Source organism: Mytilus californianus, unplaced genomic scaffold (genome assembly GCF_021869535.1).
Source record: "Mytilus californianus isolate M0D057914Y unplaced genomic scaffold, xbMytCali1.0.p SCAF_8, whole genome shotgun sequence".
Lineage (NCBI taxonomy): Eukaryota > Metazoa > Mollusca > Bivalvia > Mytilida > Mytilidae > Mytilus > Mytilus californianus.
In genome coordinates, this window is record NW_026262734.1 from 89,750,824 (window position 1) to 89,775,138 (window position 24,315).

General features: G+C 31.5%; 1 protein-coding gene across 1 annotated transcript; it reads right to left on the reverse strand.

Moving 5' to 3' along the window:
* Positions 1 to 1,822: 1,822 nt before the first annotated feature.
* Positions 1,823 to 10,290, reverse strand: LOC127711019 (inosine-uridine preferring nucleoside hydrolase-like). Its single transcript, XM_052216962.1, has 6 exons — positions 10,178 to 10,290; positions 9,688 to 9,895; positions 5,326 to 5,500; positions 4,671 to 4,787; positions 4,115 to 4,257; positions 1,823 to 2,255 (listed from the first exon to the last, which is right to left on the reverse strand). Exons 2-6 carry the CDS (start codon positions 9,865 to 9,867, stop codon positions 1,926 to 1,928), a joined length of 945 nt encoding a protein of 314 aa, XP_052072922.1. The 5' UTR covers positions 9,868 to 9,895; positions 10,178 to 10,290; the 3' UTR covers positions 1,823 to 1,925.
* Positions 10,291 to 24,315: the final 14,025 nt, after the last annotated feature.

Genomic DNA, 24,315 nt, shown 5'->3' on the forward strand with positions numbered 1-24,315 from the left:
ATTTTTCATTTTTCAATTTTTAAAGGCAAATTGAAAAATGCTCCACGTTGTAGCATTTTTCATTTTTCAATTTTTTAAGGCAAATTGAAAAATGCTTAAGGTTAGCAATTTCAATATTTTGTTCTTTAGAAGGAGATTGAAATTTGTTTTTTTCTAAAACAATCAAATTCGAATGTTTTAATTTATTCAAACTGTTGATAAGATGAAATCTTTTTAAGACAAACTTATTATTACTTTTTATATTATCCTCGTGAAATCAAATAATGTAATCTCATGAAAATTACAAATTTCAAATCTCATAACGAAAATGATTTTTCAGAAGTGACTTCAACAGATTTTTGTTACATTTATCAAACCAATTAACTTTAAAATTTGTAGCGTATTTTGCAAAATCTATTTTTTCAGCTTAAATTGAAAAATGTTTGGCGTAAATATACACGGTCTGGTTTACTTGGTTTTATTAAGTTTTTTTTTTAAAAGTATTGTGACTATAAAACCACTTATATCTATTCAATCAACATATCATTTGTTTTTGTTTCCAGCATACTTTGCTTAATATCTCAAATAGCGATATGAAACGAATCGCTAGAAACATTCGTTAAATAGCAGTGGGACATGAAAATGCACAGTTATATAGAGATGTCCATATACATTTGAGCGAACCGCCGCTTTGGCTATTCGTGAGTTCTTTGTTTAGTAGTTAACATATCTGATACGAAGTGTGCTACAACTTATATGTTTTAAACTTGATGTTCTTATTTAAATTACGAGATTTGGAAAACTGATCGATAAACTAAAAGTATTCAAAGACGATTTTTCTAGATTAAAAAATAAATTTCAATACAATTACAGCCAAATGTTTGAAAAGCAAGGCGTTGAAATAAAATCGAAAAAAATATAAGAAGCACTTGAAAAAATTTCGCGTGTCCTAAGACCCATTTTCTAAATTTATACTGCACTCGTTCTATTTGAGCAGTCAAAATGCGTTGACTGTATATTTCTATGTCATATACAGTCACTGACCTGATATCACTTTTCCTCATAAATATTTAAAAAGTAGAGCCAGAACTATATTTAAATATTCATTACGACCTCTTCAACCTGTCCTTGTTTCCAATGTATACAACGAATCGTGGAACGACTCAAACTTATTTCTTTTACAATTGTTGGAAAAACATATTTCACTTGTTGATATTTTTTGTTTAAAACCTATAAATCATTATGTTTTATGCTTATTGTTGATATTTTAGTCCATAATCAAACGCATTCGTTCACCATCGATTGGTTTCAACAGGAAATGTACATTTCATCATGTTCATTGTGATGTATTTTTCTCCGCCAGATATGAGGCCTTTTTAAAGGGGGATTTTTTTCCAAAATTTAAATCAAATAATTAACTATAACACAATAAACAACAAATGAAAATGTTGTTTTTCTAGATTGCAGTATAAAGACAATAATAGTGTATTGACTTGACATATCAATGATATAAAGATTCGGCCCGAAACGGGGAAAGAGCTCGACAGAGCCTCGCATTACCCCGTTTCTAAGACTCATCCTTATATCGTTGATATGTCAAGTCAATACCCTACTATTGTCTATTTACCTTCAGGATGAACGATCAAAGCCACTAATCTAAGAAAGTCAGAAACCAAAACTACTAAAAACACACACCGTGTTCTTCGAAAAACATAAGATACCAAGGAAGCAATTAGAAACCATGCGTTAACGAAATGTATTAAACAAAAAGGTAACAAATTAGAGAAGTTCCTGCTTTAGGTACCCATCCTTTTACTTGTGGCATAAAAAATAATGCTGTTGATCAATTACTATGGTTGCTTTTCATTTAATGTAGAAATTGAAAAAGCACCGTTGTTAAACAGTCTACACTTTATTCAAATAATATAAACTTCATACTTCATAAGTTAGAGTACCATGGACATATAGTATTCTTTAGCCTTCTCGATACTAAATTTCTTAACTATTCTGACGTTTGGAGGATTTTTGGTATTATTTCTCCAGTCAGAAATAAGCTGACCTCTGGTATGAACTCCACCCATTTCCACAGTCGACCACACATGCAAGTATTCCGTTATAATTTGATTATCTATAGCTAAAGCCATGGCTAAAAGGTCACACAAAGAAAAGTCCTGTGTTTTGAGGATATTTTTGTTCCGTTCAGCGGTCATGCGGCAGATAGTTTTGAAGAAACGTCCTTTCTTGGTGTCCACTTCAACCCATTGATCATACCAATCCTGTGAAATAATACCAAATACTAAAGTATTTTCTATCTCATCAAATTTCTTAGGCCATCACAATGATTTTTTTTTTCTCCTTTAAATTCAAATAAAAAACTGTGATTATATTGACTCAAAGCAAAAAAAAAAATCAACCGTCTTTAGAAGTTTTAAAAGTATAAAAATTCTTACATAATACAAGAGTGCACACGCTGAAATGTCTCGGCTGGTTTACTGACCATTGGTTTTATGTTGAAAGTCTTAAAGATAAAGGTTTTACTACAAGTATCACATAAACTTAACATTTTTTAAAAATCCATGACAATGAGGCCAAGGTCAGATAAAAACTGTCACACAAACATGTACACCTAACAATTATTCCATACACCAAATAAAGTTGACCCATTCCTTATGGTAATTGAAAAACAGACCAAAACACATAAACTTAATGTTAACCAATGAACCATGGAAATGAGGTCAAGGTCAGATGATACTGGCTAGACAGACATGTACACCTTCCAATCATTCCATACATCAACTATAGTTGACCCATTGCTATTAGTATTTGAAAAACAGACCAAAACACAAAAACTTAACATTGACCAATGAACCATTAAAATGAGGTCAAGGTCGGATGACACCAGCTAGACAGACATGTATACCTTACAATCATTCCATAGACCAAATTTAGTTAACCTATTGCTCACACTACTTGAAGAAACAGACCAAAACACAAAACATTAACAATGACCAATGAACCATGAAAATAATATCAAGGGCAGATGAAACCTGCCAGTCTGACATGTACCCCTTACAATCATTCCATACACCACATATAGTTGACCTGCTGCTTGTAGTATCTGAGAAACGGACCTAATCACGTAACATTATCATTGATCACTGACCCATGAATTGAGGTCGAGGTCAGGTTAACCCTGCCTGACGGACATGTAGACGTTACAGGGAACCTATATACCAAATATAGTTATCCTGTTACTCATAATAAGTGAGAAATTCATATGACAATAAAAACTGTAACTTTTTTTCAAGCAGTCACTAGACCATGAAAATGAGGTCAAGGACAATGGGCATATGACAGACGGAAACTTCGTAACATAAGGTATCTACATACAAGGTATGAAGCATCAAGGTCTTCTACCTTCTGAAATATAAAGCCTTATACAAATAGTTTACGCCGCCGCCGGCGCAGGATAGTAGTACCTATGTCTCGCATACTGCGACTTTAGTCGCAGGCGAGACAACAAAACCAATTCTCTAGTTACTCTTATCAAGTTTTAGAGGTAATATGTGTTTTTGTTATGTGTTCCATGTTTGCACAAAGGAATTATTTGAGAATAATAAACAAAAGTGACCGATTTGTTTATGCCAGGTTGTAAAGACCTTTTGAGAAAAAATGCATATGCTGAGTCTTTTGTGTCCATTCTGGTTATATAGCTCTTCGAGTATTTGGGTACTTATACATCCCTGGCTTTTCTTATGAGTGTTTAAGCGGTGTTTTTTCATGATTAAGTTAAACCAAGTATTGTTCTTCGAACACTTAAAATTGATTTTTAATTTTATGTGTGCAGTACAATTATTACCGTTCATGTTATTATGTCAATAAAACCTGTTTTTCTGCGAGTTTGTATTGTCCAAACTTTAAATCAAAATGTTCTCCGTTCGAATCAAATTAATTGTTTGTTCATGTCTCTGTCCTGTTTGGTAAGATTTGTCTCGTTACCGTATTCCATTTTTCAATATCTCACACATACGATGTTCGTCTTTTTTGTATTTGTTCACCGCAGTATGATGTGTAAATGTAATAACAAGTAAAAACTGCCCCTCAAAAACTAAATAACTAAATATATATAACATACCCAAGTAACACCTGCACCTACAGATCTACTAAGTTCCCAGGAAACAATCGTGGTTTGACAATGAAGCTCTTGTAATGTGACATAAGCCGCTTCTGGGTCGGCAAAGAAATTGAATTCAGCTCCAAGTCTATCTCCTCCTTTTCCTTAAAATATATTTTATTTTAATGAGTCATCCAACATAATGAAAGTGATTCTAAAATCCACGTGTCGATAGGGTTCTAATTACCCTTCCGGTTCTGGCGATTACGAGTATTTCTTTATAATTATTTTTTTTTTCGTTGGAGGGGATAGGGGAGGGGGGTTCATAAGTTTGCCCCGATTTCAGACGTCTGTTGTCTGTCGCTCAATATTATTTACACACTATATAGATGGTGGTCGATTAAGAGCAGGTTAGTTGAGCACGTGCATGATGGCATATTTTTTCGCTCACTGTTTCGGGTTTATGTCTCATTAACTTTTATTATCCTCTTTCTTACCTGTTCTGAAATAATGAATTTAAAATAATGTATCATACGTTTTCGACAATTAGCAATTTTACACACCAAAAAAAATATACCTTCTATATTTCCTCCCATAATGAAGACTTCTTTTAACTTGTTACCGAAATCAGGGTCCAGTCTAAGGGCTAGTGCAATGTTTGTTAACGGTGCTAAAGCCACTAATGTTATTTCTCCTGAAAATTAAATATTGCATGTTTCAATTGAAAATGAATCTTTCACTTGAACTCTTCTGCTAAAATGTGTTTTACACTAATGCCATCCGGTAGCGAAGGCAGGAATATTCCATATCAAGTTTGTTTTAAGTAGTTTATAGTTATAAGTTATAATTAGTTTGTAGGCTTTCACAAACATCATCTGTCAACGTTAGGTGCAGTTCTTTTAAACAGACAATGATGACAGCAATAAAATGTGTTTCGAAAAAAAAAGAAGGAGATCCGAAGATAGCAAGGAGCAAACAAAACCATAGGTCAAATAAAACATACAAAATGAATATGACACTTTCACGGAATCTTAAAGCAAAGATGGACGTTTGCTCCTCCTTTTTCATTCCTTCATTTTTGTGGTTTACTTTGTATATATTTTTCATTAAATAAAATATTGAAAATGACGATATACTAATTAATCACGAAAAGCATACGAGTCAATCTGTCAATCTCAATCCTGTTACTTAGTATATCCTATGTTCTCTTGTTTACTTGTATAGGTAGTTACCTGGATTCTCGTTAACCAATCGCAATAGAGCATTTACGGCATGTTCTTTTTTAATCATGGTAACATCTACAGGCTCGTGGTTCGTCGCATCGCCTAGTCCATCGTTGCCATGGTAATGTGAAGCTCGTTCTCCTTCGCCCAAAATAGATTTCTCTGCTCCTTTATAAACTGGTATCTACGAGCAAATAGAATGTAAGAATAAACTCATCATAGATACCAGGATTAAAATTTTACAAGTCAGACGCGTGTTTCGTCTACAAAAGAATAATCAGTGACACTCGAATGAAAAACTTAAATTAGCCAAATAAAGTACGAAGTTAGTTGAAGAGCAAAAATATATTCATCAATTAATCATTTTGGAATATTGAGAAAGGATTTAAATGTCGTAATGGTTAAAATGTACAATTTTAGTTATTCATGGCTTTTTCGTCATTAATCTTGATTTAGACTATTCGGTAAATCATTATGTTTATTATGGTTGCTCAGAGATATATAACGAACCAGAGATTATGATAATTTTGGATGATGATAAATTGGATTTTATTGTCCAGTGGCAAATATAACACACATCAGGATGAGGAGACGTTAATGTCATGAATGTGAAACCTTGATTTCACCCGGCCGGGGATAGAACCCACGACAACAAACACTCCACTACATGCTACTACAAGACTGCTGACGAGGCGCGGGCTACTAATCAAGACAAACAAAGAATTCTACAACAATTCAGTCCTTCAACTTGCACACAAAAAAAACCTAAATCCGTCCTGTATATCTTACAGTGCGGTTAAGACTTGGAAGATCGTCAAGTTAATCAAGTTGGAATATACTGAAAAGGTCTATTCGTTTCAGGTTTGGTCTGTATGTGCTTCGAATTGGCTTCAATCAGATTTGTTCAATAGCTGTCTTCTTAAAATTCTAATAAACAGATAACTTCTATACTTCCAAAAACATTTTTATAGACCCACGACTGAATAATACGATACGTAACATTTACATAGACTCAAACAAACAAACATTTAACATTGATATATAAAACTAAAAGTGGGACCGTTTTGAATAAACGTTCAAGACTCTTTTTGCCAGCTAGGGCTTATCATAACATGTCGTTTACTTTCCATGAGCAACACGACGGGTGCTCTTATTAAAGCAAGAACTGCTTACCATCTTGAGCAAGTATGTTAATAGTGTCTCTTCCAGCGGCTCATCCCTACCACTCAGTGCATAGTAAGTGCCCCTCTCCACCCCAATCCCCGAGCGTTAATTGCACTGTAAAAAATCTATCCAATATCGATTTAAATAACAATTATTTACTTTAAAGGGTGAACAGAAATGATATACGGAGGAAGGAAGGAAGATTTATTGGGTTAAAGAATTAGATGGGGTTAGTGGATAGAGGGTCCGTGCAACACTTATCAATTCAAAATTTTAAAAATTTTCAAATTTTAGTTTTTTGGGAATTTTGATCAAAGTTTTGAAATATCAAAGTTCTAATTTTTGTTTGTTTGTTGAAATTTTAAAAATTTCACCAAATAATTAAAATTTAAAAATTAGAAACTCCGTTTCAAAATTTAATAGTTTAGATATTTAAGCAAACTTTAATAATACTAAACGTACAGTTTTGATCATTTCGCCTTTTGATAGTTTGAATGCTTTGATATTTGATTAAAATATAAGAAAGGGAAAAGGACTAAAAAGTGGATACCTGTTACAAGTTCGAAACGGAATATGAACGGAACGAAACGAAATAAAATTTACAAAACCATATGAAAACGAAAACAATATTTTCTGAAGAAAAAAGAAATATAATATAAAACAAGAGTCTATCTTGCTTTATCTACAGGATGAAAATGATAAATATGATTCTTTAAATCGAAAAATTAATTAGTTGGACCTGATTTTGTCACACTTTGATTCTCCAAATAGATGAACAACAAGCAGAAATTATTTGTCAACTTTGTGATTACTGCTCTAAATGTGGTTATTAATAGTAGTTAGATATAAGAAGATGTGGTATGAGTGCCAATGAGACAACTCTCCATCCAGGTCACAATATGTAAAACTATTATAGGTTAAAATACGGTCTTCAACACGGAGCTTTTGCTCGTACCAAAAAGGAAGCTATAAAGGGCCCCACAAATGACTAGTGTTAAACCATTCAAACGGGAAAACCAACGGTCTTATCTATATAAAAAAACGAGAAACACTTATGAACCATTTCCCTGTATATTTGATTTGGATACCTCCACGAAGGGCTTCAATAATGGCGCATTTTTCAGGTGCGGATCTAGGAATTTGAAAAGGTTGGGCCTAGTTAGCCGACGTTTGGACTGATGGTTGTAAAAAGTGTATGCATTTATCAAATAAGTAGCTCCATTAGGGGTTGGCGGGCACCCTGCCCCGTAAATCCACCTCTGTTTTAAATAGCGAATAAAAGGAAACGGGATATTTGATTTTTTTTTATTATTAAAGTTGTTATTTGCGCGTACGACAATCATCTTTGAACAAAGTACAAGTATGCAGCTACGTCCAGTCAGAATCGGGAGTGTAGTGAGAGTGCCACCGACGTTAAGACCCCTGCAACAACTCGTTGGTTGCCTGTTGCAAGGCAAAAGTTCTGTCCCTATTCAACATACCCTCATTTGCCAGTGGCGATCCATCTTAAGTTTGCTGACATTTGTCCTGAACGTATTATTTTACAGGAACTTCCTATTATATTCATTGTTAATTTGATATCGTCCTGAACATGCATGAAATATTTGCAACTTGAAGTTTAGCAACCAATAATCAATCATTTGAAATAGGCCATTTATATATAAATTATAAAGTAACTAAGGTTTCAACTCCATCAGATAAAGTTGACTTTATATGGATTTTGCTATTTTTAATGTCCCTTTTGGTCATACACCTCTTCAATTGTTTCGGTTCTTATATATACTTGGCTTTCAAATATGCAGCTTTGATAGTTCCGAATGTAGGTAAATATAGAAAAGCGCTTCGGAAGTATGCCGTCAAGTGTTACTTAATTCTTTTTATTGGCTATTCCATTCACTGCCAATTTTATTGTCAACGGGAAATAGTACATGGGCGGTTTAATGTTTTTGTCACTATAATTTCATTTTTTATGGGGTCTACGTTTCTTTATAATTTATATATAAACGGCTCATTTTAAATGATTGAATATTGGCTGCTTAACGTCCAGTTGCAAATATTTCATGCACGATCAGGACGATATCAAATTAACAATAAATACAAAAAGAAGGTCCTGTAATAGAATCCATTCAGGATGAAGGTCGACAAACTTAAGATCGTCACTGGAAAATGAGGGTTTATTGGTTAGGGACAGACATTTTGCGTGGCACTCTCTCTACACGCCCCATTCTGACTGGTCGTAGCTACATACTCGTACTTTGCTCAATTTAAAGTTTATTGTCATACAATAAGTTTCAAATACGCAAATAACAAATACGAAACTATCCCTTGATAAAAAAAATCAAATATCAATCCCTTTTCCTTTTATTCGCTATTTAAAAACAGAAGTTGATTTAGGGGGCAAGGAGCCGCCAACCCCTAATTGTGCTACATATTTGATAAATCCATATACGTTTTACAAGCATCCGTCTAAACGGTGGCTAACTAGGCCTCTACCTTTTCAAATTCCTGGATCTGCACCTGAAAAATGTATCATTATTGAAGCCCCTCGTAGAGGTATCAAAGTCAAATATACATATACTATTAATAACCACATTTAGAGTAATAATCACAAAGTTGACAAAAAAATTTCTGCTTGCTGTTCATTTATTTAGAGAATCAAAATGTGTTAAAATCAGGTCTAACTAATTAATTTTTTGACTTAAAGAATCATATTTCTCATTTTCATCCTGTAGATCAAACACGTTAGCCTCTTGTTTTATGTTATATTTAGTTTTTCAGGAAATATTATTTTCGTTTTTATTTGTTTTTGTAAATATCATTTCTTTCGTTCCGTTCTTATTCCGTTTCGCACTTGTAGCAGGTATCCGCTTTTTAGTCCTTTCCCCTTTCCTATATTTTATTGAAAAATCAAAACATTCAAACTTTCAAAAATCGAAATAATCAAATCAGTTTAGTATCATTAAAGTTTGCTTAAATATCTTAACTATTTAATTTTTAAACGAAGTTTATCATTTCAAAATTTTAATTATTTGGTGAAATTTTCAAAATTTAAAAAAAAACAAAAAAATTGGAATTTTCATATTTTAAAACTTTGATAAAAAATCCAAAAATCTAAAATTTGAAAACTTTTAAAAATTTTTAATTGATAAGTGTTACACGGAGAATAGAGACATTAACCTTTCTTTTTTATGATATACATGTACTTACATCTAGTCTGTTGCACACTTTTAAAACCCTGAGTGTATTCCGGCATACATCTTCAATGGCGACATTGCCATTTACACAAGTTATTGCTACAACCTCTACTTCCGATCTAGACAGTGCTAACATTATGGCGGAAGCGTCGTCTACACCAGTGTCAACATCTATAATCATCTTCATCGCCATTTTGATTTACTTTTGTATTACTATTATCCTAATTAAGGATTTAAAGATACTAATAAAGTTATGTATATGCATATTATTAAAAAATTTATGTATTCAAATGTGTGCTTGTGAAAAAATCTTGGTATTATTTAGTATGCTTGCACAAAACGTGCAATTTCCATGGTGAATATGAAATACCGAGTGAATCTGTTTGAGTCAGTAAATAAGTAATATACTAGTAATAGAAAAACAAAGGATATGAAAGGAAGCAAAAAACAGCCAATGTAAAAGAAATAAAAAATTGCTAGACATATAGCAAATGTTTTCTTACCTTGCTCAGTCATAAAATGTTACAGGTTTGTTGAATCAAAATTATGCAAATTGTCTTTAAAAGCGAATAGATTAAACAGGAAAATCATGTCAATCTTCTGTCAGGTGACTATTAAAAAACCCATGAGTCATAAGAAAACCTAACGATTTATTAACAGAAGGAGTTATTTAAAGTGTACAAGAAAGAATAACATTTTCCCCTTGTATTTTCGATGCATTAACCCTTCCAATTGGCTTGACTAACAACTACGATACAATCTTCAAAAGATACAAGCTAGAGTTCCCATCTTTATCAAAGAAGAATGGCACTTGTATTCAATTTTGTGGCACAATGACGTGCCGTAATTTCCGTTTACACAAAATGTTATGCATTTAAAAATTCTCGACCTATTTACTTCCGTTTTTGTACTAACTCAAGGTTTTTCCTCCCAATAAATATTGTATTTTACAACGAAGCATTTTAAATGGGAAAATATTCACTTTGAGCACTGCATAGTCGTTGAATATAGTATAATCATTTACTTTACATATTGATCAGGTACGACATTCCGTTCGAGCTCTTTTGTGATGCTTAGGGTAGTAAGTATTAGCATTTTTAAGTTGTTTGCTTCGTGCTCTTAAAGTTTAAGATGACAAACCACTTTTGTTAAAAACAAATACTTTTTAAAACCTTTTACACACTTTTGGGATATCGCTGAATTTTTTTCTGAATGATCCAAAATATTCGTTTCAGAATAATCTTTAAACGCTAGTCACTTTTTATTTTGATGTCATATATTTTAATTTGTGTGTCATGAAAAATGGCCTGCAAATATAATTGTAAATATATCTAATTTGAATTGCACTGTATCCTTTTCACCTTCATGACCAAAACCAATTCACAAAGAAAGCTATTAATATCCCAGGCAAAATAGTTTACACCTAGTACTTGAAAATAAACAAACAAAGATGATAACAAAAAAAAAACCTAACATGGTCAAGCATGAAAATACCACTGAATACCCATCTCCTAAATATTAGTTTGATTAAGGGCCACATTTATGAAGTGTTGTAAGGTTATACCAAACAGGAAGAAAACAACATATCATAAAATGGTCATTTTTTGTTTGTGTTTATCTGAACACGACTTTTTCATTAATTTTTAAAGGTGTCTTTTAATTGCTTATGTTACACTACTGTCTTAGGGTTAGCATGTAAAAACATTTAAACCAGTTGTATTTATATGCACCTGTCCTAAGTCTGAAGCATGTTGTTTTTTTATGCAGTTCATATGTGCTTAACGTTTCTCGTTTGTAGTTAAATTAGACTGTTGTTTTTCCTGTTTGAATTGTTTTATAATGGTCTTTTTGGAACCCTTAATAGCTTGCTGTTCGATGGGAGCCAAGGCTTCATGTTGAAGGCTGTACTGTAACCTATAATTGCTTATTTTGACAACACTGTGTCTTGATGGAGAGTTGTATCATTGGTATTCCTACCACATTTTCTTATTTATAAAGATATTCCCTCTGACATTTGACAAATCCATTAGGCTATGCTCTAAATACTGAAATTAAACTGTTTTTGCCTTGGAGGAATCTCTTTCATTGAACATTCTATCCTTTTGATCTCTTGCTTGAATCGTTTTATACTGGTCATTTGGGGACCCTTTGTAGCCTACTGATCGGCGAGAGCCAAGGCTTGCATTGAAAGCAATACTGTAACCTATAATTGCTTATTGAATCTACATTGTGTCTTGATGGGGGAGTTGTGTCATTGGCACTCATACTACATCTTCTGATTTTTATATTGAAGCAGTTTTGAATGAAAAAAGATAATGATTTCCAATATTGAAATTTTTTTAATTTTTTTTTTTTCAATTTAGTTGGGTTTTTTTTTCAATTTAGTTGATACAAATGAAACTAATTCTTCAATTATATGTCATATATGTTTCTTGCTGCTTCTTTGTTTAAGTCAGAGTAATGGTAAATGCAAAAAAACAAAGCAATTTACTAGCAATAATACTTATTTTAAACAAACATGGCAAGATTATTTAAGAGAAAATACAAAAGCTGATGCACTATAAAATATTAAAGTTTCCTATAACATTTTAAATTTCGAAATCTCATATGAATCATTCAGACACATGTCAATTATGCAAAGAAATTACTTCAACAATAATTTTTTGAAACTTGAACTTAATTGGGGAAAAGTGTCTAAATAAGAAATTGGCTTAAAGATTGAATTTAAACTGGTTAAGAAATTCATTTTCTCTGACAGATAAATTATATATTAAGCAATGAATTCTTGTTTTAATAATCTAAATCTCTGGTATTCGTGGTATTACTATAATGTGCCTATAAAGTACAAAATATTTACACTTGTGATAAAAAGTATGTTTTAAGCAATAATGATCTTAAAATAGATTGCCAAAAAGAATTGAAGTTTTCAGGCTCCTTAAAAAGTTCATCTAATCTAGGCTTTAGATATAAATTTGTACAAAACCATATAGTATTTTTTCAATAATAATTTTGAGTTAAAAAACATTTAGATATCTGACATTCATTGTATAGAGATTAATATGTTGGTAAGATGGAGATTAATAATGTTATGTCCAGTTAGAAAAATTACTGCTCTAAAATTATTTTATAAGATAGAGCGTGATTCTGTTCAAGAAGTTCCAATCAAAGTTTACATAGAAAACATGCATTAATAAATGAAAAAACAAAGCAAGTTTATAAAAATATATCTATACTTATATACACAAGTCAAAAAAAATCGTTACTATGATCAATACAACCAAAATACATTCATCCGAACCATACATCTTAAAATCACATATTTATTATTTAGAATTTAAACAAACATGCATTCTTCCCTAGCAAACATTATAAAACCACATATTATTTATTTAGAATTTAAACCAACATAAATTCTTCTCAAGCGTACATCTCAAAACATATTTACCATTTAGACTAAATTATTTTTATTTACATGTAAACCCAAATTTATATATAAGAAAAACCAATGCAAATTGATTAAAATCATCATACAAGGGAAATAAACTTTATAAAGTTATAAATTGTTGAGTACAAAAGTATAGTTTTTTTTTAACATGTCTAATTTGTACAATAACAGATTTGTTTTTGCAACGCAACATCTACATCACAAAAGTAACACTTACAACCCAAACACCGTAAGACATCATAGAAAGTTTCGTTTACACAATTATGAAAACAGTTGACCAGGAGTTTTTAATTAATTAGATAACGCGTTTACAACGGTACATTGTAAGAGCTCTGCTGCATTGTGGTCCAAATCGGTGTATATAAAGTGCGAATCCAGTTAGTTCATTTTCACTGTCGTATGCGATATGTCTATTGTAGAATAAAGGATGATGGGAAAAACTGCGTTTGTTTACTTTTTGAAAATAAAAAATAATTGATTTGAATGTATGTTTTAACACCAAGTCTACCATAAAACCATGCAAAACAGTCCACAAGGGGGGTCATCAAATTTAATTGAAACTTTGTGTGCTTAAACAACATTATGAAAGAAGTCCATAAAACAAATATTTCAGCTGGTACCCATGCCTTTCAGTTAGGAGATGCTGTAATGTACCGGGAACCAGTTTCCCCAGTTGGAGGCAGTATTTTTCTATGAAAATCACCAATTTCAACACCCTGAAACTTATGAATGCAGAAAACAACGAGATAAAGAACGATGATTTATTGAATAATAAAGTGTTGAAGCTTTATTAACTCATCAGTACTTGAATTTACGAGAAACAGTTTGTGGATTATTCCCAGGGAGATAATCCAGTAAAAAATATTTTTTCAGAAAATCATAAAAAGTACGTATTTTTAAAATTATCTAACCTTTGGTCCATTAAAAATATAAAGATAACTCCCTATGTTTTATCAATTGGAATACTTAATTATGCATTTTAGTTAGTAAACTTGCTGGGGTCTCATTGTAGTACATTCTAAAATTCTAATCTAAAAATGCCTAAATTTACATTTTCTCTCAATAAATCAATGAATTTAAGAAAGGTATTCTGTAGATAATTTTGGAAATGTAAGTGTTTCTTTTTCAAAAGCACTATAACATTTAACAAAATTAGTCAAAGTAACGATGACCATAGTACAGTTACAATTTATGATGCCATAAATATTGAATTTCTATGATACAAAGGGAGATAATCCAGTAAAAATGCATTTTTAAAAATCTTAAAATCACATTTTTGTAAGCTTACCAGCTCTCTGTCCATTAAAATACAAACATATCTCTATATGTTTATTTTAAGTGACAGAGTTAAGAACGCATTTTCGCATATACGATGGATTGACTCTTGTTTTAGTACTTTTTAGAATTTTCCTTTTATAATGTCCAAATCTTGAAATTATCAACATTAAACTTGGAAATTCCAACTTTAATGTTGATAATTCCAAGATTAAAGTTGATAATTCAAAGATTAAAGTTGGAAATTCCAAGATTAAAGTTGAATTTTTTTGGTAGTGATGTGCTATGTTTGTCTAAAACAATATACCTTTTTTTATATAATATTAACTAATATTTGGTACCTTTATTTATTATAAAAATTGTTACCCGCCATGACATTTCCAGGCTTATGGAGGTAGAACGTCATTGTTAGAAAAATTATAAACTTGATAAATATCGAGATTCAATGGAATACGTATTTGAGAAGAAGAGATAAACACTTTCCTTGGCTTCTTTTTTGCGGACGCCGAACTATACACCATATATAAGTTTTGAAGAAGTTTTACTTTATCGTTTGAAGTGAAAAATATTGAATCTACATTTAAAATTGATACAAAAAGAAAGTTCTCTGCTCTATAGATTTTCTTTCATAAATGGAGTCTGCAATTTATCCATAATAAATGCACCGTATCAAATGCATATAAGAGAACACCTACTTATAAACTGTTACGCGTCGCATACTATGTATAGAGACATGTATAATAGATTAAATTAAAAGACAAATCTAAAGAAAGGAATTCTTAAAGCTTACTTTGACAAATTTTAAACTAACTTCATTTCAACAAGTTTAAATTACATGTTCTAAAACAGAGCTACAAAAAAAATCAAAATTCTCTGCTCTATAGATTTTCTTTCATAAATGGAGTCTGAAATATATCCATAATACATGCACCGTATCAAATCATATATGAGAACACCTACTTAAACTGTTAATCGTCGCATACTATTTATAGAGACATGCATGATAAACCTAAATTAAAAGACAATTTAAAAAAGGACTTCTTATGGCTAAATTTGACAAATTTTAAACTAACTTCATTTCAACAAGTTTTTATTACATGTTCTATAATAGAGCTAAGAATTGTTTGAACTGTAGTAAATATAATTCTTTGAATTTTATTCAAATACGCTATTGAACATTACTATGCGCCAATAAATACAATGATTTTGTATTTTATAAATTAGTGCCTTCAATAAATAAAAATCGTCATAGAACAGTCTCATTTTCATACCGTTATTCGAAATGACTCGTTTCATTGCTATTACAACAAATATGTCATAATAACATGACAGAGAGTTTTTTGTTTCGAATCTTCTAGATAAATAAACAAAAAGCAAATTTTAGACAATGCACCCTCTTTAGCCTGGAAGTGGCTAGTCACATATAGTTAACCACGTTTTTCTCACAATGACGTTCTATCTCCATAAGTCTGGATATGTCATGGCTAGTCACATATATGTAATAAAATATGTACAAAGAATGACCTTTACTTGTGTACAATATTTTAATGTAAATATAAAGTCCCTGATTGATTCAAATACCACAATTGGCCATTAATATAAGATTTCCATAATATATTTATAAAAGATATGTAGAACATACCCCAAATCAATATGAAATTATGAAAGAACTATGCATATCAATATAGAATGTCATTAAAAAGTAGCGTCATAAATATAAAATCTCGCAAAATTATGGCCAATATTTTTGGCATATCCACGTATACCCATTATTGGGAGTTACAGCACCCCCCCCCCCTCCCCCCCTTTTCATGGATATTAGGCTACGTGAAACTATATAAGACTTTAGATACACGTCTATTTTTCTGTAACATTTTACAAAATATGTAGTCGAGAAAATAATTATAATTAGATTAAGTATACGGAGAAACACAATAAACTATGGACTAGAAGTAATATATCAGTCATTTTTAAGATTAAAGTTGATAATTCCAAGATTAAAGTTGGAATTTCCAAGTTTAATGTTGATAATTCCAAGATTTAAGTTGGAAATTCCAAGATTAAAGTTGATAATTCCAAGATTTAAGTTGGAAATTCCTAGATTAAAGTTGATGATTCCAAGATTAATGCTGATAATTCCAAGATTAAAGATCATAATTCCAAGATTAAAGTTGATAATCCAAAGATAAAAGCTTAAAGTTGATAATTCCAAGATTAATGTCGACAATTTGAAAAAAAAATTAATAAAAAGGATGGCCCTAATACGCTTCCGTAAAAACCATTATTATACTTAACAATGATAGTTAAACTAACAATGAAGATAATAAAATTACAATAAATGAAGCCATAAATATTGATTTTCTATTGTACAAAAGGAGATAATTCAGTAAAAAATGCATTTTCTAAAATCTTTAAAAAGTATCTGTTTTTTCTTCAAATTAAGCATTCTGCTCTTGATACATTATAAGTGTTTCGATATTTCTTTTCTTTTCATAAAGTAAAATATAAAACAAAGCATACCAAGATGTAATAAGTGAATGTTTAGACCAAAAAACTGATTGTGATTTTTTTCTATGATTCTGTTGAAAAATGTCAAAATTAGCAATTTATGAAAAAAATTCAAAAATCAATCTGTATATCCATGTTGTTTTAAAGTGGTTTTTTTTATAGAGCATAAATCTAACAAGGTGTAGATAGCTAACAAATTACAGTCACCATAACATTGATTTTTATATAACCAAGGGGATATTACAAAGAAATCTAATTATAAAAACAGGCTTCTAAAATAATTTGTGCTGTCATATTTTTACTAGAGTTAACTCGTCAAAATTAAACTCATCTCATGTATTTAACTGTTTCTTTCTACGAAATAATTGTAAATCTATTTTTCTTGCTTTTTAAAGTTTCTATCTATAGATTGTAGTTTTTAAGATACTTGGCAAAAATGCAAAAAGTTGTAAAAAATCTTCATTAATTAAATATTTACTGATAAATGGATATAGATATTTTTACAGTTAACAAGTAGTTACAGTCTGGGATTAAAATTTGTTACACATCAATTACTTTGGCAAACCTTCATACCATTTTATAAAACTTTGGCAGAAGCCTTTTTATGATTAAGAGATAATGTCTGAAGCAAACTTTTGAAAATATATTTTTTTCTATTCAGTATTTTTCTGAACGATGGACTTAGTTTTTTACAGTTAACATTTACAGACAATCTGGGATTGAATTTTTTTGACATGATAAATTTGTAAACCTTCATGGATTGTTATTAAACTTGGACAGACGCTAATCTTCAAGATCAAGAAATAGCAACTAAAAAATATGATTTTTTTCAATTTTGTATTTACTGATAAATGGACTCACTTTTTAGGTCAACATTATACTTTAACACTGACAGCTGAAATCAAGGGCGAGACACAAGAATCCGAGGAACCCATTACGAATTTTGTATTGTAAAGTATCTATCTATTGCAGAGATTAAAATGATAGGCAAAAATTATGTCATGTAAGGGCAAAAACTCAAACACAAGCTCGTCTGACAGTTTTGACTTAAATAGATGGTAGGTAAATCTCAACATTTTGAAAATTCCTGCCCCTGTCAGATTTTCTCTATCTTTAGCAGTTTTCATGATAATAGAAAAAACTTGCATTTAACCCCGTAAGTTCTATTTTTAGCCTTGTTGGCCATGTTTGTTGGAAAAAAGGGGGTGGTCATTGCACACAATTTCTAAAACTCTATACCCAATGGTGATTGCGGCCAAGTCTGATTAAATTTAGCCCAATAGTTTCAGAGGAGAAGATTTTTGTAAAATTTAACGGACGACCACAACGAACGACTGAACGCCAATTGATGGGAAAAGCTCGCACTAGCCCTTTGTTCTTAAATTGTACTTTAAAAATAATTTCAGAGACTGTATTTTTATAGCCGGGCAATCTGTTCCATTAGGTAAAAAGCTGATGTTTACAAAAATAACTAGGGTAAACTTATCAATCTTTTAAATAAACTTATTCAAACAGGTTACCTATTAAACACTGTAATTAAAACTTTGAATATTGTTTTTATTGGTGTAAATATTGATTTTGTTATCAGTAAATTAAAACCATACTAAATTTTACACATATGTACTTTCACGGTACTACAATCTGTCGATACTTATAGTTTCGCATTTCACAAGGTCATGTTTTTCTCTGACTGTTAATGACGTCTTTACACTAAATCCATTGGATGTTGGATGTGTACTGATTGATATTTTAGTCTTAGATACATGATTTTTTTCATTAGTTGTTATTGGCTTTGAACTAGCTGTCAGTAACTGGGAGTACTTTCAGATCTGTACTAAGTGTCGTTTTGTTTTTGGGATGTATAAGTACCCATCCACGTCTACTTTGTGTTTTTGTTAGATGTATTTCTATATTATCCATCTAATGTGTTAAGCCTTTTTCAACTGATTTTTATAGTTTGATCTTATGTTGTACTGTTATCCCACTGTCCCAGGTAAGGGGGAGGGGGGGGGGGGGGGGGTTGAGCGCTCACAAACATGTTTATCGCCGCCACATTCTTTATGTCCCAAGGCAGTAACCTGTATGTAGGTCAGTGGTTGTCGTTGGTTCATGTCTGTCATATTTGTTTTTCGTAAACTGTTTTGTTATAAATTAGGCCGTAATTTTTTTCAATTGAATTGTTTCATATTTTACCACATCCCCTTATTTTTATATAGACATGATTCTTAGACTGTCAAAATGTAGTCAGACTTAAGAATTCAACTGCCAGACTTGAATGTACAGTTCATGCTGGATCCGAGGACTAAACACTCAAGAAAATCATTTTACTACCAAATTGTGATGCAACAGATGCATGTCATGATACATTACTAGTCTCAAGCTAGCGAACCATTAGCCAGCGAACAATACGATGCATCAAGCTAGCGAACAATAAGAAAACGCGCCAACTTGATCATACCTAAACACCGAAGACTTGCAATAACACGAAACGTCCTTTGAAATCTGATGACAATCATTTCCAGCAGGAAGACGAAATGCAATTCCATTTTAACGCAGATAAAGTTAAGTAGTTTTTCGTGTATTTAATAACTTTTAAGCCGGGCATCTAAAATTCCTTTTAGCTAGTCCTTTCTCTTTTTAGTGTTCTCTGATTAGAGATGGGTTTGTTGTCTTTATAATAATGAAAAAATTAAGAAATATAGTTCACACTAAACTAGTTTAAAGATACAATTAAATATTTAAGCTTATATATGCGTTTGAAAAGAAAAGAAAAACAAAACGTCTGATTTTGGAACGTCAAGTATTTTTTGTTAGATTTTCTGTAGAAATTAAAGCTGATAACTATTATATGCAGTTTTCTTCTTTTGTCAAAGAACTAGTACATTTTCTAATTATTCAAAAGTATGTCGTCACACTGGTAATTTATTTATTATATTTCGATAGGAAGAGTGATTACTGTAAGAGTGACTAACAAATAGAACGAGAAACCAATTGACATAAAGATTTTGGTTGATCTAAACGACAATTTTTTTGAATCCAAGATTGTGTAAAATCTGGACCCAACATCATACAAAAAGTCCCTACGGCAAAGCTTTTGTCCACACTAGGTGCAAATGATAGGCAATTGCCTAAGCTTGCCTAGCCAAAAGACCTAGGTGGGTAAAATTACGGAACTTTTTTAATTGAGGTCCAAAGTTAGGGTATGGTGACCCAACCCCTCCCTTCTTTAATTCGTAAAAAAGTTCCTACGGCAAAGCTTTTGTCCACACTCAGTCGGTTTCTTTTTTTTTCTTTTTTTTTTCTTTTCTTTTCAAACGCATATATGAGCTAGAAGATATAATTGTATCTTTAAACTAGTTTAGTGTGAACTATTTTTATTATTTTTTTCATTATTATAAAGACAACAAACCCATCTCTAATCAGAGAACACTAAAAAGAGAAAGGATTAGCTAAAAGGAATTTTAGATGCCCGGCTTAAAAAACAAGTTGTATTAAATACACGAATAACTAATTTACTTTGTCTGTGTTAAAATGGAATTGCATTTCGTCTTCCTGCTGGAAATGATTGTCATCAGATTTCAAAGGACGTTTCCTGTAATTGCAAGTCTTCGGTTTTTAGGCATGATCAGGTTGACGCGTTTTCTTATTGTTCGCTGGCTTATTGTTCGCTAGCTTGATGCATCTTATTGTTCGCCGGTTTATTGTTCGCTAGCTTGAGTCTGGTTGATACATTCACAAATATTTCTGATATATAAACACATATATTAGATAGAAGAAGAAGCAATAATTTCTCGTTATAATTGTCCTCAACTGATCTTGAGTTCAATATATTCAATATTTGACAGTAGTACTTCAGTGAAGTCTGAATCATGTCCTACATCTGCTTCATCAATTGTTTCCACTTTATTAGAATTGTCCATTAATTCATTTGTTTTCTTTAAAGTAAAGTTTCCAAATAAGCTTCTGATCTAATTTGATAATAACCATTCTTTTGGTGGAAACATTTTATATGGAGTTATTTTTAGGGCGATCGCAAATGCCTTCATAACGAGGTCTTTTTCAAGTTGGTTTTCTCCTTGCTCAAAAAAGCATACGATATAAAGATAAAAAGATGTGGTATTATAATAATGTCTCTTACAATTTTGGGGAAATTTTACAACTTTCTTGGACCTTTTCAAAACCTAGCCTTTATTTATCAAAATCTTCATGGTTTTCTTAGTTTACTTGGGAAATCTACCAAACTGACGTTTACATGTACAATGTATGTCGAAACTTTCTAATCGAAACTTTTAAAATATATTTCTGTAAATTTAAAAATTATTGCAATATGAATAACACAACAGATTTTCAATGTTACCCGTCTACTAAATTTGTGTACAAGATTCATTTTCAAACTTGACCTGTTGTATGTAGGAAGCTACTGCATAAATTTTATCCAAATTAGATAACGATTAATTATGCTAGAAAGTTTACAATCCGGACCGACACTCGGACAAATAGACGAACAAACAGCATTCATATATTCCCGGCCGCAATGTGATGCTGAGGGTGACAACAAGAACAGATATTGGGTATATGTCAAGAAGACAATATTTCATCTCAGAAGTTAACTAACCAAAAATGATCGATCTGCATCAAACAGGAAAACCCACAACACGTAGTTACCCCTATAAGGCCCAGACTGTGACATGACCTAAGTTACATTTCATTTTTTGTACAATATTCAATATAATTTAAATTTGCTTTAATTAATCTCACATTTTTGACAGTCACCATGAATATGCAATAATAATATTACACACATTACGTTCTGAATTTCAAATTTTTCTGCATAAAGTCAGAATTCTACCAAATTGTCTTTGAATTTAATTACAACTAGGTAGAACCGTTTTAGTGAATTAAAACTAATGTCTCCCCGGTAGAAATCATTCTGGTAAAAAAAAGATTGTCATTGCAAGTAAGAATATATGGTTAATGCATGGAAATATGTACTGTTTTCAATATATTTACCAATTTATGAAACGAGGGGGTAGGGCATGAGAGACACAATATATGTTACACTTAATTGGTCTAGTCATGATATATTTATTTGAGTACATGGTTTATGGGTGGGTATCTGAACAGATATATAAGGGACACGAACCACAGCAAAAAAATATAGGGTGTACTCAAAAGTGTTGTCTTGGTGATTGAGAATATATATATCATTTAGAGGTAGGGATATGAACATATTTCAAGCTATTTTACCATCAGTGGTATGTAAGGTGCAGGGCATGTCCCTCATGATGAAATAGAAAGGCAATTAAGATTAAATATGTGTCAAGGATGGACATTTTGTCAAGTTTCGTTATAAAAATCAACTCAAATATCAGATAAACATAACCATATCTAGCATATTCAGAGTAACAAAATTGTGAAATTTTGTGGAAATTTTGGGAAATTAAGCCTTTTCCAATAGATGGCGCTGCAAAATCTAAAATAAGCCTTAAATCAAATTTTAAAGCTAGAATTTTTTTTTCTCTTGACTATCATAACATATGTGCAAAATTTCATTACATTTGGTTCACATGTCATGTGGACCCACTTATAAGCCTTTTGCATGGTTCTATCAAAGACTGAGTGTTAACACAATTTCATTAGAATATAACTTTTTAATGTATAATAACAGGATTAAAGTCCAAAAAAGTGTAACTAAAGCAGCTGAATCCATAATATTGATTACTGAATGCGATTCATTTTAACTATAAATGCGGAGTGCGATCATTTCTGATGTGGAATTTTTGGAGGTGCGATGAATTTTCATTGTTGTTTTATATGATAATTCGACATGCAACAACTAAAAAATACTCTTTTAATGACTTTAATATTGATCATATTTACAATTTGAAATGCAAGCTAGTCGTAGATGCTTACTTGAATATACACGGGTATAACCAACGTATGGTTGATTCCTGACGTTGTGCGTTGTGTACCGTTCGTCGATTTTTTTTTCTGTACGTTCGTTGCGTGTTTTCTTCATAGTTCTGTGCCGTTCGTTAGTAAAACATCGAGAACATAATTCGCTGTTTATATTGAAATACCTATCTTTTTTTTTTGTTAGCAAGCATTTGCAACTACTAAAACTATTTGACATTTCTTACATTTCATATTGAAGATTAAAACAACCTGAATTTTGTATTGGTCTGACGTGATCTTACTAGAGCTGGAGAAGCTCGCTTATAGGGAGCGCCTGATTGCAATTCAGTTTCTTAGAAATCCAGTATTTTGATCTTGAGGTCAAGGGTCAAGCTCACTCGAAGGGCAGGGTGATATGCGTCACATCGCCTTAAGGTGATACATGTTCATATCATGCATATTCAAATATTTTTGTTGAGTTTGCTATTAGTGTGTCATGGATCCGAAAATATTCTGGAGTAGAACATCTATGAATATAACGTATTTTTATGGCGAATTTTCCTTGAAAAGTTTTAGTTCTCGCTTAAAAAAGCTTTCAAAATTTGTAACGCCGTACCATACATATTTCTACCATATTGATAGGCTTTTGCACAATGAACAGTACAAGAATGTACAACGAACGGTGAATGAATCGTACAGTGCCAAAATTCTGAGGTCAGTTTTTCAAGTGAATGTCTGCAAATAAAATAAAACAACGGGTTTCTCATTCGCATTGTGTATTTCAAACAACAACAAATCACAAAATACACGGTCGCATTTATTGTAAGAGCCAACCAACTATGTTCTATTTGTAGTTTAATCAAGTTTGAGTTACACAGAGTGTTTGTTTCTCGATGTTTACAAGTAATTCACAGACCTGTCTATTTAAAATAGTCACAGGGTGTTCATGTAATATAAATAATATACAATGCTGTCAGGAGCAGTAAACTTTGTTTTCATAAACTTTGAATACATAACTGAACAGTACGTCAATAAGTCTATGGTGAAAATATTAGGACGGTCTATCTACCAACATCGCTTCGCGATGCACCGATTAACTTCCGGAATCAACTATACGGCGGTGATACCCCGTTATATATAACTATTTAAACATGTAACAATAAATTGTATTCAATATATCCGTGTATTCTTACAATTACGTATTTGCATATTTGTAACAACGATTTATAAGAAATTTGTACATAAATTAAGGTTGCTCGAACTTTCTTTGCTATATAAGATGTACTCAGACTTTGTAAAACGTCACCAGCATCTGAGCAGAAAGTTGATGAACCAGGGGAATGTCATAGAACGTCTCGTCCTTTTTCTAAAAGTGTTCATCGGAAGGTACCAAGACCTTGTTGATAAATATTCCGTATCAACTTCACAAATAACACACGATGGTCTTGAAGTATAGATTCTGGGTACAGACGTTGTTTATCATCTGAATAACGTGTTAAATATTCTTTTAATTGTCTT

Excerpts from the sequence above, each read along its gene's own strand:
- LOC127711019 (XM_052216962.1), bottom strand. The coding sequence starts at position 9,867 with ATGGCGATGAAGATGATTATAGATGTTGACACTGGTGTAGACGACGCT. Across the intron at positions 5,501-9,687 it reads AAGTGTGCAACAGACTAGAT|ATACCAGTTTATAAAGGAGC; the intron begins GTAAGTACATGT and ends ATTTGCTCGTAG. Across the intron at positions 4,788-5,325 it reads ATTGGTTAACGAGAATCCAG|GAGAAATAACATTAGTGGCT; the intron begins GTAACTACCTAT and ends TTTAATTTTCAG.